The sequence below is a fragment of the Accipiter gentilis genome, chromosome 11 (assembly GCF_929443795.1).
Source record: "Accipiter gentilis chromosome 11, bAccGen1.1, whole genome shotgun sequence".
In the NCBI taxonomy this organism is placed as follows: Eukaryota; Metazoa; Chordata; class Aves; order Accipitriformes; family Accipitridae; genus Astur; species Astur gentilis.
Window position 1 is genome coordinate 17,525,216 of NC_064890.1, and position 14,270 is coordinate 17,539,485.

The 14,270-nt window shown below is 41.2% G+C and overlaps 1 protein-coding gene across 2 annotated transcripts in view; it reads left to right on the forward strand.

The window, feature by feature from the left end:
- GRAMD4 (GRAM domain containing 4) overlaps positions 1-14,270 on the forward strand; it is a 77,985-nt gene that overhangs the window by 24,029 nt on the left and 39,686 nt on the right. For both annotated transcript variants that reach the window (XM_049813937.1, XM_049813938.1), the window contains exons 2-3: positions 575-785; positions 9,458-9,578. In XM_049813937.1, coding sequence (XP_049669894.1) covers positions 575-785; positions 9,458-9,578 — 332 coding nt within the window. The remainder of the gene's footprint in view (positions 1-574; positions 786-9,457; positions 9,579-14,270) is intronic.

The following is a 14,270-nucleotide window of genomic DNA, read 5'->3' on the forward strand; positions in this document are numbered from 1 at the left end:
AACAATCTCTAGCTTTTGGTGGGATCTTGTGCGTGGATCTGGTGGTTTTCTTCAATAAACCCTTGGTACTTTCTGTTTTCTTAGCCTGAAGCGGTAGGGAGGTACGATAGACTCCTTACTCCTTTGCTCCAGTTTTTCTGGGATTTAAAGATTGGTTGTGAAGCTTAGTGGATTTTCATGTCTTTGATAAGAATCATCAGCATTTTGAAGAATGTGGACTTATCGGCTAAACCTTTTTTTTGTTTCAAGTAACCTGTTAGGAACCGACTTCCTAATCTTTCTCTGGAGTGCAGGTTGTTAGCTTGTGCCCGTTATGACTTGCTTTAAAAATAGCCATGAGAAAGAGGCCGTGATAGTGTGGGAAGATGGTAAATCATCAACTACTGAAAAACAAACCATGCATCTGTTACACTGTGGAAAAAAATGCCTGTTAAAAAGCTAAGCTGCAGCATGTTTTTCCTCCAGTGCCAGGAAGGCCCTTGAGAGATGGTTAGAAGTAGTTAGTGATTAGAATGTGTGTATTTTGGTTTATTGCAAGCTTTCTAAAGTACTCTTGATGTCTTGTTTCTTGCAGAGACTCCAACCGTCATGTTAAGGTAAAGCAGAAAAGTGCAGTGCTGAACATGCTAAAGAAGTTGGACAAAATAAGGTTCAGAGGTCACAAGAGAGATGAGTTCCTTGATTTAGCAGAGTCTCCAAATGCTTCAGACACTGAATGTGGAGATGAAATCCTGGTGAAAATACCTCGAACATCAACTCGAGACAATGAAGAGCTGAGAGACCCTGTAAGTACTTGACTTAAGTATTGTTACAGTATGTTATATAGTTGTCAGACAGAAAAATAACAGAAATTAATAATTCTTGCTCCCTATATTTTGGATTTAACACTTGAAGATTTGTGGACTAGGAAGTAAACTTCCCGTAATAGGCTTCCATTTTGTGGAAAGATCAATTAATTTCTTAGTATTAGGGTTCCCTGTCCCTACTATTGATTTTAGGTGCTGTGGGTTGACAGGTTTGTTAACCTTCGATGTGCTTCTGAATGCTGTCTAGTTTTTGTTTCGTTGAACTACTGATGAACACATCTGAAGGAAAGACTTCAGTCTGAGGAGCTCAGATTTGCTCAAGTGGCACTGGCCAGGACTATAGGGATAAGACTTCTGGTGGCTTCGTTAGAGGGTCACACCACCTTGTTCTTCACTGCAGTGTTGTATCCAGTAATGCTTCCATGCTATAGAGGTGTTTTAAACCTATGCAGGAGGTGAGCAAGACTCTTCAGGTGCTAAAACTTTTTGGTGCTTGTAAGCAGAAGCACCCAAACAGACCTACCTTTTTAAAAGACACTGTTTCAGGAAAAGTTAAATATTAGTTAAAAAAAATAATCCTGCTTTAACTGTTAAAAAATGACTGTGGATCCTTGATCTTGGAGTTCTACAATCTAAATTAAGATATGTCCATTTAACTGTATTCTAGCATGTGACTTGGAAGTCAGAATTTGTACCACCTTATTTGGAAACTCACTGTGCAGTTTTTATATCCAAAATGGGGTCAGGCTGTTGTCTGAAAGCTCATTTCTAGAAGCACAGGGCTTGCTTGCCGCAAGTGTTAAACTAAAAGACTTCAAACTGTATATGCTTAAGCATCTCCTTTGAGGTTGGCAGCTTGTATCCTGTTCTGTAGCTATTAGTTTTTTTAAATTTAAGTGGGCTTGTATGGTATCACAAACAATCCTGCTTATATGGAGCTCTTTTGCCAGAATTTTTTTCCTATGATCGTGGAACAAACCACTGGTAATGACAGAGCGTTTTTTGGTCACAAAAAGCCTATCACATGCAAATCCTCAAGCTCCTCAGACAAGGAAGTCTGTTGAATGCCTTTCCTTTGCTCTTATTCTACTGAAGACATCTGTCATTCGTTAAGACGTAGGTATTGTGTATACTGGGACTAATCTGTGCTGCTGCCCTTCCGACATGGTATTTTCTGAGTTTTTTGTAGGTAAATACTGGCAGTAGGTAAAAAACTCAAGGCATTATATTGATGCATGGAGAGCAGGGAATAAATACCCTTTGTATCTAATCAGAAGGATCTGGATGGCAGAGCTGGAGGCTACAGAAAGATCTGTCTGAAACCATAGATACTATTTTCTGTATTTCTTGAGGAGGATAGTAGCTCCAGGATGGTATGGCTGAGGGAATAGCAAGGTAAAACTACAGTTTTCACTAGTTAAAAAGCCTTACAGCTGCACATCTGTGGTGATGGTCTCTGTTTTCTCAAATTGTTGAGCTAGTGTGCTGAGAAGGTAATTTGAAGAGAAACACTTTGCTTTCTGGCTGATGACATACTGTTAAGCAGGCTGTCGTGATCTAAGTCCTCGGGATACAGTTGAGTATAGTTCTTTAAAAACAGGGAGAAAGGGAGAGAGGAAAGCAACAACAGCATCAGACTCGTTTTGCCCTGCTCGTGATGTTCGAGAGCTCCAAACCGAGTGTGATGCTGGAACAGCCTAAGAGCAGCAGCTGTGTTACAGATAGAAGTAAAATAAGCAAACTTGTATGAGGAATGAGATCTGACATATAAGGGATGAATTTCAGATGGGAAGTTTTGGGGGATTAGCACTTGCCCTTTGGAGACATCTGCCCACTAAATGCTGATGCCCGTCCATAAAATGAAGGGAGAAGAAATAATCCCCTGTGCTGCAGAGGTGCCAAGAGTAAAGAAAGTACTGCTTGTATATTTAAGTCAATATTAAGATAGTGGCTGAGATCATGTAAACAGGGCAATTCTGAATTATGTCTGTTTCTTATTGAGATCATATGGTTGAATTGTGCCTGAATTGTTTTTAATTCGGTGACTAAAACTCAAATTGCACGTACAGGGTGGTTTTCTTTTATAGGCTCTGTAAGCAGCTTAGTGTTATACTTTTATTACGCTGATCATGAGAAGACCAAGTCTTCGTTTCTTCCTGTTTAATACATTTGCAGAACTGTTGAAAGCACGCAAAAGTCATTGCAAGTCTTGTGCATAAAGTGAAGTTAGGCTGCGTGTCTTTTCAGATAGATGTAAGCTATACTGTGCTTCCACTTCTGTTGCTTCACTGTTTCTATTAAAATCTGAGTACAGAACTCATGGGCTTGAAAGAGCAAGATTGGTAGCTTGGAACTGAGCATAGGCATGCAAAATTTGAGTCCTGTTCCCCTTATCCACATCTTCAATACGTAGATGTCTCTGACTCCGCTGTCAGGCATTCCCTTGACGAAGGCTTCATCTCTGCTCCTCCTCTCTACTACTTTTTTTTGGGGTTGGGGGGTTGGGGGGGGTGTATTCTTTTTTTGTGGGTTTTGGTTGGTTGGTTGTTTTTTGGGTGGGGTTTTTTTCAGTCTGGTATAGTAATCATGGAGCCATTAAAGGAAAATCTCTGTCTATTAGAACAGTACAGCACAGTCATATGAGTGAAAGGCCCTTCTGTACTGAGCCTCAAGGGTACGTAATGCACTTAGAAATGTGCACATTAGGTGCGTCTTCTTTATATAGGTGTCTGAACTTGACAAGTGTATGCAAAAACTTGCCACAGATGGAGGTGTTAGAGTAAAAAGCTTTGTCATAAAACCGTGTGATTGCAGAGCTCTGACCATCTGCAAAGAAGAGAGCATCCTCTCTTGCACATCTCCAACAAGTGAAGAGAACTTTCAGTCCCAGGCCACAGATACAGCAGTGGGACTTAGTCCCAACACTTTACATGTCTTACTGAAGTAGCACGTGCAAAATTTACACCCTGTGGAAAGATAGAAAGGATGGACAGATGAGGTAATCTTATATTCTTTTTGTTAAAACTGTGAGCTTTACCTATTTAGTTCAATAATAAACTTCTTAACTCATGTTTGGGTAAAGCACACAGCTAGATTCTGGTAGGAGGGCCCTGCAGTTGGAAGGATTTGTCATTTTCCTCTGAATTCTCCTTAGTGGTTGCTGACACTTTTTTTGTTCCAAGGGTGTCTTTTAATTTGAACTAGTTTGGTTTCAGCTTACAGGCTGGCAGTTTGCTTGTGTGCATACTTTTCCCCTCTCATTTAAGTGCCCTGACTACCAGCTATGTCTTGGGTAGCAGGTACTTTCTTAGGTCTCTGTGGATGCTTGGGCACTGTGATCAGATCATTGCCAAGACAGCTGTGTAGGTTAACAAATTAACTCTTTGCTAAGCATCTCTTTCAGTTCCTGAATGGCTTCCCAGATTTCTTCCTCCGTTCCCTCTTTACCATGAGTGGTTGGTTTGGTGGTTTTTTTTTAAAGCAAGGACATTCAGCACTTTATGCAGCACTGTTATTTCTGCATTGTTTTGTAAAAACACCACAATCACGAAATAGGTAGAGGGTGTAACCTGGTCCATTCCTACTTCTTCATAGTGAACGTATTAGCATTTGTTTTGTTGTGATGTTGGAAATAGAGGTAATGTTGCTTGCTTGGTAATTAAGTCCCCATTATTCAGTGCTATCATGGTTTCCTATTCTGTAGATGGGTTCCTTCCAGCTAGATCACAATTCTGCACCTAAAAAAGCTTTAAAACATTGCTCTGGCAACTGGATTTGCTAAGATGCAAATGTTCAGGGAGGGGGACTATGCCCTGAAAATTATAGCCTGCCCTTGTATTTGCCAGTTCTGGCTTGATTTGCCTCATTTTAACTTATGTTTTGTGCTATAGATGAATTTATGTTCTCTTAATGTGACAAATGCCCTGTTTTTATAAAAGGGGATAAAATGTTCAGTACTATGTACAGGTATATGAATGAACTCGGTGCAGAAGGGGATCACATCCCCTTCGGCAGAGCGGGGAAAGAACAAATTTGTGTTTAAATCTGTGGAGGTTCTACACTAACTTGGCAGTGAGAATTACAAGTTGAAGCGCTCTTGTACCTGGCATATTGTACTGAAATCTGCAGTCTAATCTACTTATGCAAGTTCCCTGCCAGTGTGCTAGGATTAAATCTGAGTTATTGTGGTACAGAAAACATTAAATTAATTGCTGTTCCAGTACAGTTTGGCTTTTCCTGAAACATGTCAATTAAAACCTTAAATGCTTCTGTATGGGTCACCTAATTTACAGTGATTGGAAGGTATAAAGCATGATGCAAACATTACAATTAGGATTAAAGTCTTTAAACCTGGCTAGTGCTAGATTTTTTAAAATTTATGTAAAATATAGCTGTGTTTTAGGAGCTTGCCAATATGGGTATGCTTCCAAGAATAGCTTCTAAGGATTAACTATTCATGCAGATGCTTTTGTTCTTGGGCAGTGTTGTTGGGTTTTCCCTTTCCTTACAGTAGGTAAATGCAGCAGCCACAGGGAACCGTTTCATAATTTGAAGTAAGAAAATACACATAAAGCGTCAGTTGAGAAACTCGGGAGGCTCCAACCTCTCTAGCAAGCTCTGTGTTTTGTTGTATTACTGAAGACTGTTTCCCCTGCCCTGCTTCACTGCCTAAATGAATGCAAGTTAAAATTTTGTATTTTAAACTACCTCTTCCCTGTGTCGTGTCCCGGCCACTGCCGGGCCCTGAGGAGTGACTTGGGTGGATGGTTATGCCTCTGGGCTTGGCATGCCGTGTCCTCGCTGCTCCCCATCCTCTGTGTTTGAGAACTGCTCCTCCCTAAGTTAATGACAAACGTGGAAATGAGACCAGTGTTTTGTTAGATATTCCTAGAGAAAAATAATCTGCATATGATGTTGTGCAATTAAAATAAAAGGAGAGAGTTGGCCAGTTAAGTTTCTGAGTGATGCTGAAGATGTGCTGTGCTGCAGGTGGAGAGGACAGATCGGCATCTGCTGGGTTAAGTGACTTAGACCTTTTCTGTGGCTGTACAGCAACAGTGGCGTCGGTGCTCGGCACACAGAACAAAATCCCATGGCTTGCAGGATGAAGGGGATTCAGGGAGGGAAGGCAGAGAACTCTCAGGTTGGGAGGTGCTGTTATGAAAAGCCTGAACTGCAGATGGCTTGAAAAACACATTTGTGGGGAGATGTGGTTTTTTGGATCCAGAGCTGGATGTGGCTTGGAGCAGCAACTGTGAACTCTTGATAGTGGGTTTGAGGCAATCTGTTGTCATCAGAAATCTTTTAACCCCTCTGTCTCTGACTCCACACTCAACTCTGGCATTTTGCTGGCCTCCTAGGCACCGCCAAGCCTTGTGCGCGGTCTTCACTAAGCAATAGCAATTGCCAACATTTTAAGAGGGCTCCTGTGTCAAATACTGCCAAAGCTAGAATGCAGAAGGAAAAGCAGAAATCTGTGGAAGCCTTCAAGGCTTTTACTGTGAGTCAGAAGCAAGAAAGGGCATCTATCTGTACAGTGCAGTGTAGTTAATCCAGCCCAAGTCCTAGCACTAGCCTACAGAGGCAGCAGAAAGGAGAAAGCTTTACCCAGTTAACGCTGGAATTAATACAAGATAATTTTTTGTTAACTTGTGAGTTGAGTCAGTGATGTTAACTTCAGACAGAGGTACTTTATGAATTCAGAGGCAGGCAGGTGACTTCCAGCAGATGTATAGACCGTAGTTGTTATCTTTTTAGCCCGTTAACACCTCTTGGCAGAACAAGGTGTGTTGGTGTGGGGAAAAAACTTCTGGACAAAAGAACCATCTGCCTAAATGTCTTCCATATCACTGTCCTGGACATTCTAAATGCTTCTAAATTGTATTCATTAATATGTTATGGTGTCACTAATTTTGGAAATGGATGCTTTATTTTCCACCAAACTTGTATCACCATGTATCTTACTACTCTGGTTAAAAGGCAAGCAGCCTTATGTTTTAACTTAGTGGATTTTTTTCCTTTCTTTTTTCTCTAACTTAGGTCATTGTGACCTTTTGTGTTAGTTTAATGATGTGTACCCTCCTGATTTTTAACCCATCAACTGATGTCAGACTTCTTGGATCCAATACTTTAGCAGATAGACACATTTGGAAACTTTCAGAATGAGTCCTGTTAACTTGCATTACTGCCCCCAGTACTATGCACCTCTTGCTTTTTCCTTCTTCCAAAGAGGCACAGCCAAGGTATCCTGGGCTTTAATTAATATCTTAACATCTCTGAAAGAAGTAAAAGTAGAGCTGGTTCTCTAGATGGATTTCTGAAATGTAGCTCATCTCTGGGTGAAATACCTTACAAGTATCTTCAGTGAGGTTGAAAACTTGAATATACTTAGATATTTGCTAGCCCCTTCTTCCTCTCATCCCTCACCTCAGTCTCTGTGCTCCTGTCCCCACCACAGCACATGGGGTTGGGGAGCGGGGACTAGTTGGGCAGGTCTAAGCACTGGGCTGATGCGCAGAGCCCAGGTGCATTCCTGATGAGTACAGCATCTTGCTCTTTGACCTATATGTGATTTTATTTATTTATTTTTAAACAGTGGCACTGTTCCTTTAGACCGTTCTGTATGAACTCCTGTGTGCTGGGAGCAGAGATTGTCCCTTTGTACCAGATATGGATATACAGTATGGAAATCCATGCTTCAACACCTGGGCAGCAGTCTATATTTTAATAACACTTTCCTTGTGGTTGCCTGTAGAGTCTGTTGTAAGGGTGCTGCTGTTCGACTTCAGCCACACCATCCTCCTTGGGATTCTCTAAGTCTCTGGCAAGTGATAACACTGAATCTTGCAGTGTAAATAAATATAGCCCAGCTCTATTGATAAGAAATCAACACAGAGGTTAATTGCCATCCCATGCTCATCTGAAGCAGCTGTTGCTCTTCAGCAGGCTGGAGTGGTTGCAAATGACATGTCTTACTGCACCTCTCTGGCTAAAGGCAGGTGTGAATGGGAAATGTGGAGCACGGGGAGGAGGATGCTGTGGTGCAACTCCCCGTGTGAGGACTGCCTTGGGGTCTGTCCGTCTCTGCTATGGCATGGTTCATGCCAGCTCCAAAATGGGAAGCAGCACAGGGCTGCTGCTCAGCTAACGGCTTCTGCTCCTCATTGGGGCTAGCAGTGTTGGCACAGTGCTGTGTGGGTGTGTGTTGCTTTTGGGACTGGAAATAGCATCTCTGCTTGGCACTGTATTGAGCAAGCCCAGGTAGGGAGTTGCTGCCAGGTAAACGCTGTGCAATAAATGCCTTCAGAGTGCTAATTTGCCTGTATAGACAAATTCTGAGGCTTAAACTCAGCATCTGTTCAGCTCAAGCAAGAAAACAGATGTTTAATAGGTATCTCCACACTGTTTTATCTTAAAAGTGCAAATCATTTCCAACAGTGAAAGTACTTTGCTGTCAGTGAGCTTTCTGCACATATTTCCTAAAACATAGAAATGTCTTTTAATTAACTCTCTTGTAGATTAGTTGAGTTCATATATGTATGTAATTTAAGCTGTCATGGTTAAATGTATGCAAGCTGACTTTTGAAAGCAATACAGTTCCTGTATGTTTTCAGGGCTCAAACAAAGGGTGGGGGAATGATTAGGATAGGTAAATAAATCTCTTTTTGTCTTGAGGTAGTTTCTGAGATGTAGGCTTCTGTAATCTAGCACTTTGATTTTGAGTACAAACTGTTGGAGAAGCTCCTGTAATACTTGTTGGCAGACTTTTTGTACCTGGTGGGGACTGCACACGGTGCCTGAACAGCCATTACCCAGGAGATGCCCTCACCCACCCTTTCCACTGCTGTCTGAAAATGCCCACTTTGAGGGAAGGACAGCATCACCTGCCTTCTGCTGTGTGGGCTTGGGGCTTTTCTGCGCTCAATTCATGGAGGTGGTGGTTGTCATTGTCATTCCTAACTAATCAAATTGCTCTTCAATTCCAGCATTCTGCAGTATTTCCAGTGCTGAATTTGTTCAAGGGGTGCTGGTAAATCTCTCGAGACACGCAATCTCCTGACTCCCCCCTGTCCTGGCCTGCCAGGATGAGCTTCTGGGCACTGACCACATACTGCAGCAATAACTGGGCTGTGCTGGAGGTTGGGGAGCAGGGAACCCTTTCCGTGCAGAGAAACTATGGTCTTCAGAATTACACACTCCATAAATGGATATTAAAATAGACAATATGTGTTTTCTAATAGCTCAGTAAATATCTAGAAAAGTATTACATTTGCTAGCTTCACAATTTTATATGTAAAGTATGTTGAATTGACAGTTCATTTAATAGGAAGAGGAGAGGAATAGTATGCCTTTTAAGTCAGCAGAAGAAAGGCTAAATGATGATGCAGCAGAACTGGTAAGGGGGGAAAAATATCTTTGTTTTCTGTAACTCCCTGAGGTCTGCAGAAGTGCGTTCTGTAAACTCACATGGGAGAGATGCTGTGCATTTGATTAGTTTTCACTCAATTATTTTGGTAATTTAATGCTGAATAAGAGGCATGCAGAGTTGTTGATACTTGCATCTTTAATGCCCCAGAAGTAAGTTGATGTATTTAAATGACAAAAAAAAAAAAGTGCCTCCGAGCTGTGAGTGTGTTCTGGCTTTCTTATAGGCTGGTCCAGGGACCATCATCATGGCTTCAGGAGTCCAGGATTTTAACAGAACAGAGTCTGACAGACTGAATGAGATCAAAGGTCACCTGGAAATAGCCTTACTGGAAAAACACTTTTTACGTAAGTATAAAATTAATGCTCTGTGGAAAGGAATGGTTTAAGCCTGCTGAAATAAGCCTTCTCTAAACTGCAAAAGTTGGCATCAGAATTTTGAGGTGTGCTGATGTGTGGATAGTGCGTGGACTGATGCTTCCCTAGGAGAAACTTAAAAGTATTCTCAGGGTTTCTGGGTCACTTGGGTATTTTCGTCCTCATTGCAATCTTCACAACATAACTCACTACACGACAAAAGGTGCTTAGTTGAAGTCTTGGTGTTGACATCTGCAGGTTATCTTAGAATTAACTCAACCTTAGTGTGGTTGCAGTAGGTGTTTTTTGTCTAGTAGTAATTGTAAGAAGAGATTTCTGAAGGGGTGACCAGTATATTTCCTTGGCAGCTGTTTCAACGAGTAATACGTCTTAAAACACATGTCTCTTAACAGTATATGAATTACTGGTAAGCCTTGTAAGAAATACAGATAAGAATACCTGTAGATTTCAAGTGTTACTTGTTAGGGTTTGTGTGTACGTATATGTGTGTGTGCGTGTATGAGACAAAATTGTCATTCATGGCTAGAGGCACCTGTAAGACTTTTGGGATTTTACCTCAGCAGATCTGAACCGCTGACTTGTAAGACAGGATAGTTAAACCAGAAAAATGGAAGACAAGCATTCCTTTAACTTGACAAAGTAGAGATCTCTGTAATAAATCAATGAGAACTCTTGCTCAGTTGCTTCCCAAAATAATCATTTTAATGGATTATTTTTGAACTTCAGAATATAAGGGTTGTTCTTATGTGTTCAAAGCTTGTCAGATATTTTCTAAGGGGTAGGAGTAACAAGGCTATAGATTCTACTGAATTTCTAGATTATAATCTAACAACAAGACTTGTGTTTTCATTTGGCAATATTTCTTTGATATTTTTCCCCCAGTGTGTGTGAGAGGGAGGCCTGATAAAGGAGACTGGGCAAGAATTTATAGCGAGCTGCTGTCAGCTTCCACTGATATCTGGAAGAGGTATCATGATTGGAATATCAAGCAAAAGCTGAAAGCTCTGTTTGACTTGCCTTGTTGGTTTCAGTGATTTATTTGAATTCTTATTTAACTGTGCAGTACAGAGTTACCATGTACTCCTTCCATCCCCAAAGAGATATTGCTTAAGGTCCTGTTATCAAATTGGTTTTTTAAACTAGATGGGACATTTGTGATTTCCTGACGTAATCTGATGTGTAACAGAAACAGTAGGATTTCCCAGAACTGATTTCTGATTTGAATTAGGACATCATTTTTGCTGTAAAAACATGACAGGGTTCTCAAATACTTCCATGGCTGGTGAATCCATTCTCAGTCCTTAGTATATGCTTACAGTAACTACATGGGGCAGGCATTTTTGTGACTATTTTTAGTCTTCAGGTTCTTGCTGTATTTTGAAAACCTTCTGATCAACTTTGTTACTACTTCTAGCTGAATCTTTTTCCTTTGCACAGACCTTTGTAGCAAACTCCAAGGTAAAGGGTAATGAAGCTCACCCTTTCACATAAACTTTGAGCAGATGGTTGTATGTTCAGGCCAATGGGGTAGTTCAGCTGAGTGGCACGGGTCAGTCCTGGGTGTCTCCAGCCCTTACTGCTAGGTCAAGAGCTCTTCACCAAAGCCTGGAGTTTGCTGTAGCTGCAGTTATAGAGTTGTCCTGGCAAGTTGGTCGTAACTCTGAACATAAAAACAGGAGAAAAAATGGTAAACTGCTAGCGAAATAAGTGCAGTAAAGCTTATCCCTTATTCCCCTACACGTTCAAAGTTTTGAGCTGAAATATTTAACTATGTTTGTCAGTTGGGAGTGAAGTAGCTCACTTTTTGGATATGGTTCTTGTATTCTTCTGTTTTCTTCCTCTTTTGCTTTGAGTTAATGTTTGGGGTGGGTTTTTTTTTATGTACTAGAAATGCTTTGTTGTTTTTTTTCTTCCCAAAAGTGAATTGATGATGAGTAGAAAAACATTCTTGAAATGTGCAGTTTGTTTACTTTAATTTGCCCTTGGAAGAAAGCCTGATCATTATTGTTTTTAAATCCTATTGCTGCAGTAAGTGTTTTTCAAGAAGGCTAGTCACTCAGCTGTATTTGCATCCTATTTTTAATTATGGAATTCCTTAAGGACACCTTGCTGTAATTGTATTTTTGCATAAACTGTTTGCCACTTCCTCTTACTCCATTTCTTCCAGCTAGGTGTGCAAAAATCAAAGCAACTGCTAGTATATGGGGGAAATATTTAAGGTTCCATGGATTTGCTTTTTAATGTGTTGAGTTTCTAATCATTATTAGCCTGATCCTGGCTTTAATTTTGCCTCTTCTGTAACTCTTATTTGTATTGGTGTGCCATGAGCCAGGAGGTTTAAGGAGGAGAGATTTCCTTCCAGCTATACATAATGTATAACGTACACATACACAACACAGCTACAAGTCAGTGTGGGTCTGTAGTTGCAGGTGCCTGGCTAAAGGAAAATTAGTCTTCTCTAAACTCCATTCAACCATTAGTAGGCACCAGTAAAAGGTGCAGTTTGGCCTACTAGTATTTTCAGTGAAACACATCCCAAATCTAACTGTAGCCTCTACAAGCTGCAGAGAAAATCTGGAGCAAATAGTTACTGAATAAAAACAGTTGTCTGTAAAGGGAAAATATCTACATCTAAGATGTCAGATGAATCTCTTCCTTAGCAAAGAGATAATCTAAACATCGAGAAGTGAAGATGGAGAGGAATTGCTTTATGTGTTGCATAGCTGTAAATGCAAATAAAATGTGACTGGAAATGCAAGGGATTTAAGCTGCAGACTGACAGGAGGATGAGGCATGAGGAGGAAGGGATCTTGGATAATGATGTTTTAAGCAAGGGAGGGATCATCTGACTCTTCCAGCTTGAAAAGGCTGAAGTTGCTTTTCTTGTCTGTGGGGGAATGGTCTTAATCTCTGTAAACTAATGTCTCCTTCTGAGACGTAGTACAGGAATGCTGAAAAAGTGTGTTGGGTCTGTCCAGACTGCAGTATCAGGGTGGGTTCTGCAGAACAAGTCTTGAATGCCTGCTGAACGAAAAGTGCAAAGAGCTTAGTTTGCTGGACCTCCAGATGCATGTGGATGGAAAAAGCTCTGTCTTGGAGCTGTCACCGTCGGAATAATCTGCTTATAAAGGACTTTGTGTATTAATATAACTTGTTTTTAATGCACATGAACATTGCCTTGGTGCTGGCTAAAGGTTCAGGTAGGGAAGGCAACTGCTGAACTGGAGCAGCTGGGTTAATATCCTAAGGTTAGTAGTGGTTTTAGCACTTCTATTTCAAAATCTGGTTGTATCTAAACAAGAAATAAAAACTTGCTTGCTGCTTTTGCATTTGAAAGACAAAACTATAGGCAATACCCTTTTGGGTTTGCACCTTCCCATTACCGTTTGTGCCTCGTTATGGAGGGCAGTTTTCCTGATATCAGCACTCTGGTCCCTGTGCTTTGTAGGCATACATGCATCCTATGGTTTACATGAAGTATTAGCTAATTTTCATTCAAGGATGCTCAATCCTTTTGCAATGCTAATTTTAGCAGCTCAGGGAAGAGGAGATGGTGGTAGCAGCAGCTAACAGTAAACAAACCAGGTGACTTAGAGAAGAACGTTAGTCATAAACTGGTAAATCTAAGAAACGCTGTGTGAGGATGAAAAGCTTTAGGAGGAAATAACGTCCTCTCCCACAAGGGTTTTGCATTCCAGTCTGTACAGCAGGCTGTGGCAGGAGTCTCTAGGGGCTTACAAAACTGCTGGCTTCGGTTATGATTTTTATATCAACATTACAAAAGAAGTGACGATTATGCTTTCCCATTGAAATTTCTGCTTTCCCACACTCTTCATTCTCATGTTCCTGTCTAAACCTTGTATGTGACTAACTTCCCATTGTTTTCTCTGGCTTCTTCATTTTGGTATAAATGACCCAATGATTCTTTGTAAGAAGAGCAACCTAGCAGAATGCAGACCTCATGAAAGCAGAGCTCTAGAAAACCATATGTGCTCCTTGGGCAGTTCTGGGGTGTTAGAAAGTGATAAACCTCAGAGGCGAAGTGTTTCGTAGTGGTTGTGACCAGCAAAAGACCTGTACTACAAAGTCCTGTTCTGTACAGAAATGCTAATACCTCCTTCAACAGCCATAGTAATTGTGTGCCACAAATTGAATATGAAGCTGAGTCAGAGTCTGACTACCAACTGTGTCAGGACACCCTTGGTGTAATTTCTCCTGACATGAGGGTCAAACACCTGCTGCAGTAGCAGAGCTAGAGAAGAGCAGAGTTTCACTGCATTGGTTTTGCTGTCGTCTTACTGACCTGGCAGCCTGTAGTCATTTTTGGTTTAGAAATCTTGAAACAGAATAAAGACTTGATTTAAGTAGCAGGTGAAGACCCTGGTAAGGGAGTAAGTAGCTGCTGTGTATATCTCAGCCACCCAAATACTGACTGTGGGCCATAGTAGCCATTCCTTGCTTAGATGGACAACCCTGGCCAAGGGATCCTGATGCTGCAGCATGGGCTGCTAAATAAAGCGTGCTGATGCTGGTGAGCAGCAAGGCTGTGGTGGCAGTGGAGCTTACCCTGGGTTTCTCCCACTCTCTGCTCCTTCCCCTAAGTGCCCTCCTTTCTTTCAACTTAAAATCCTGGACTCCCAGACACTAACAGGGTGTTTCTGA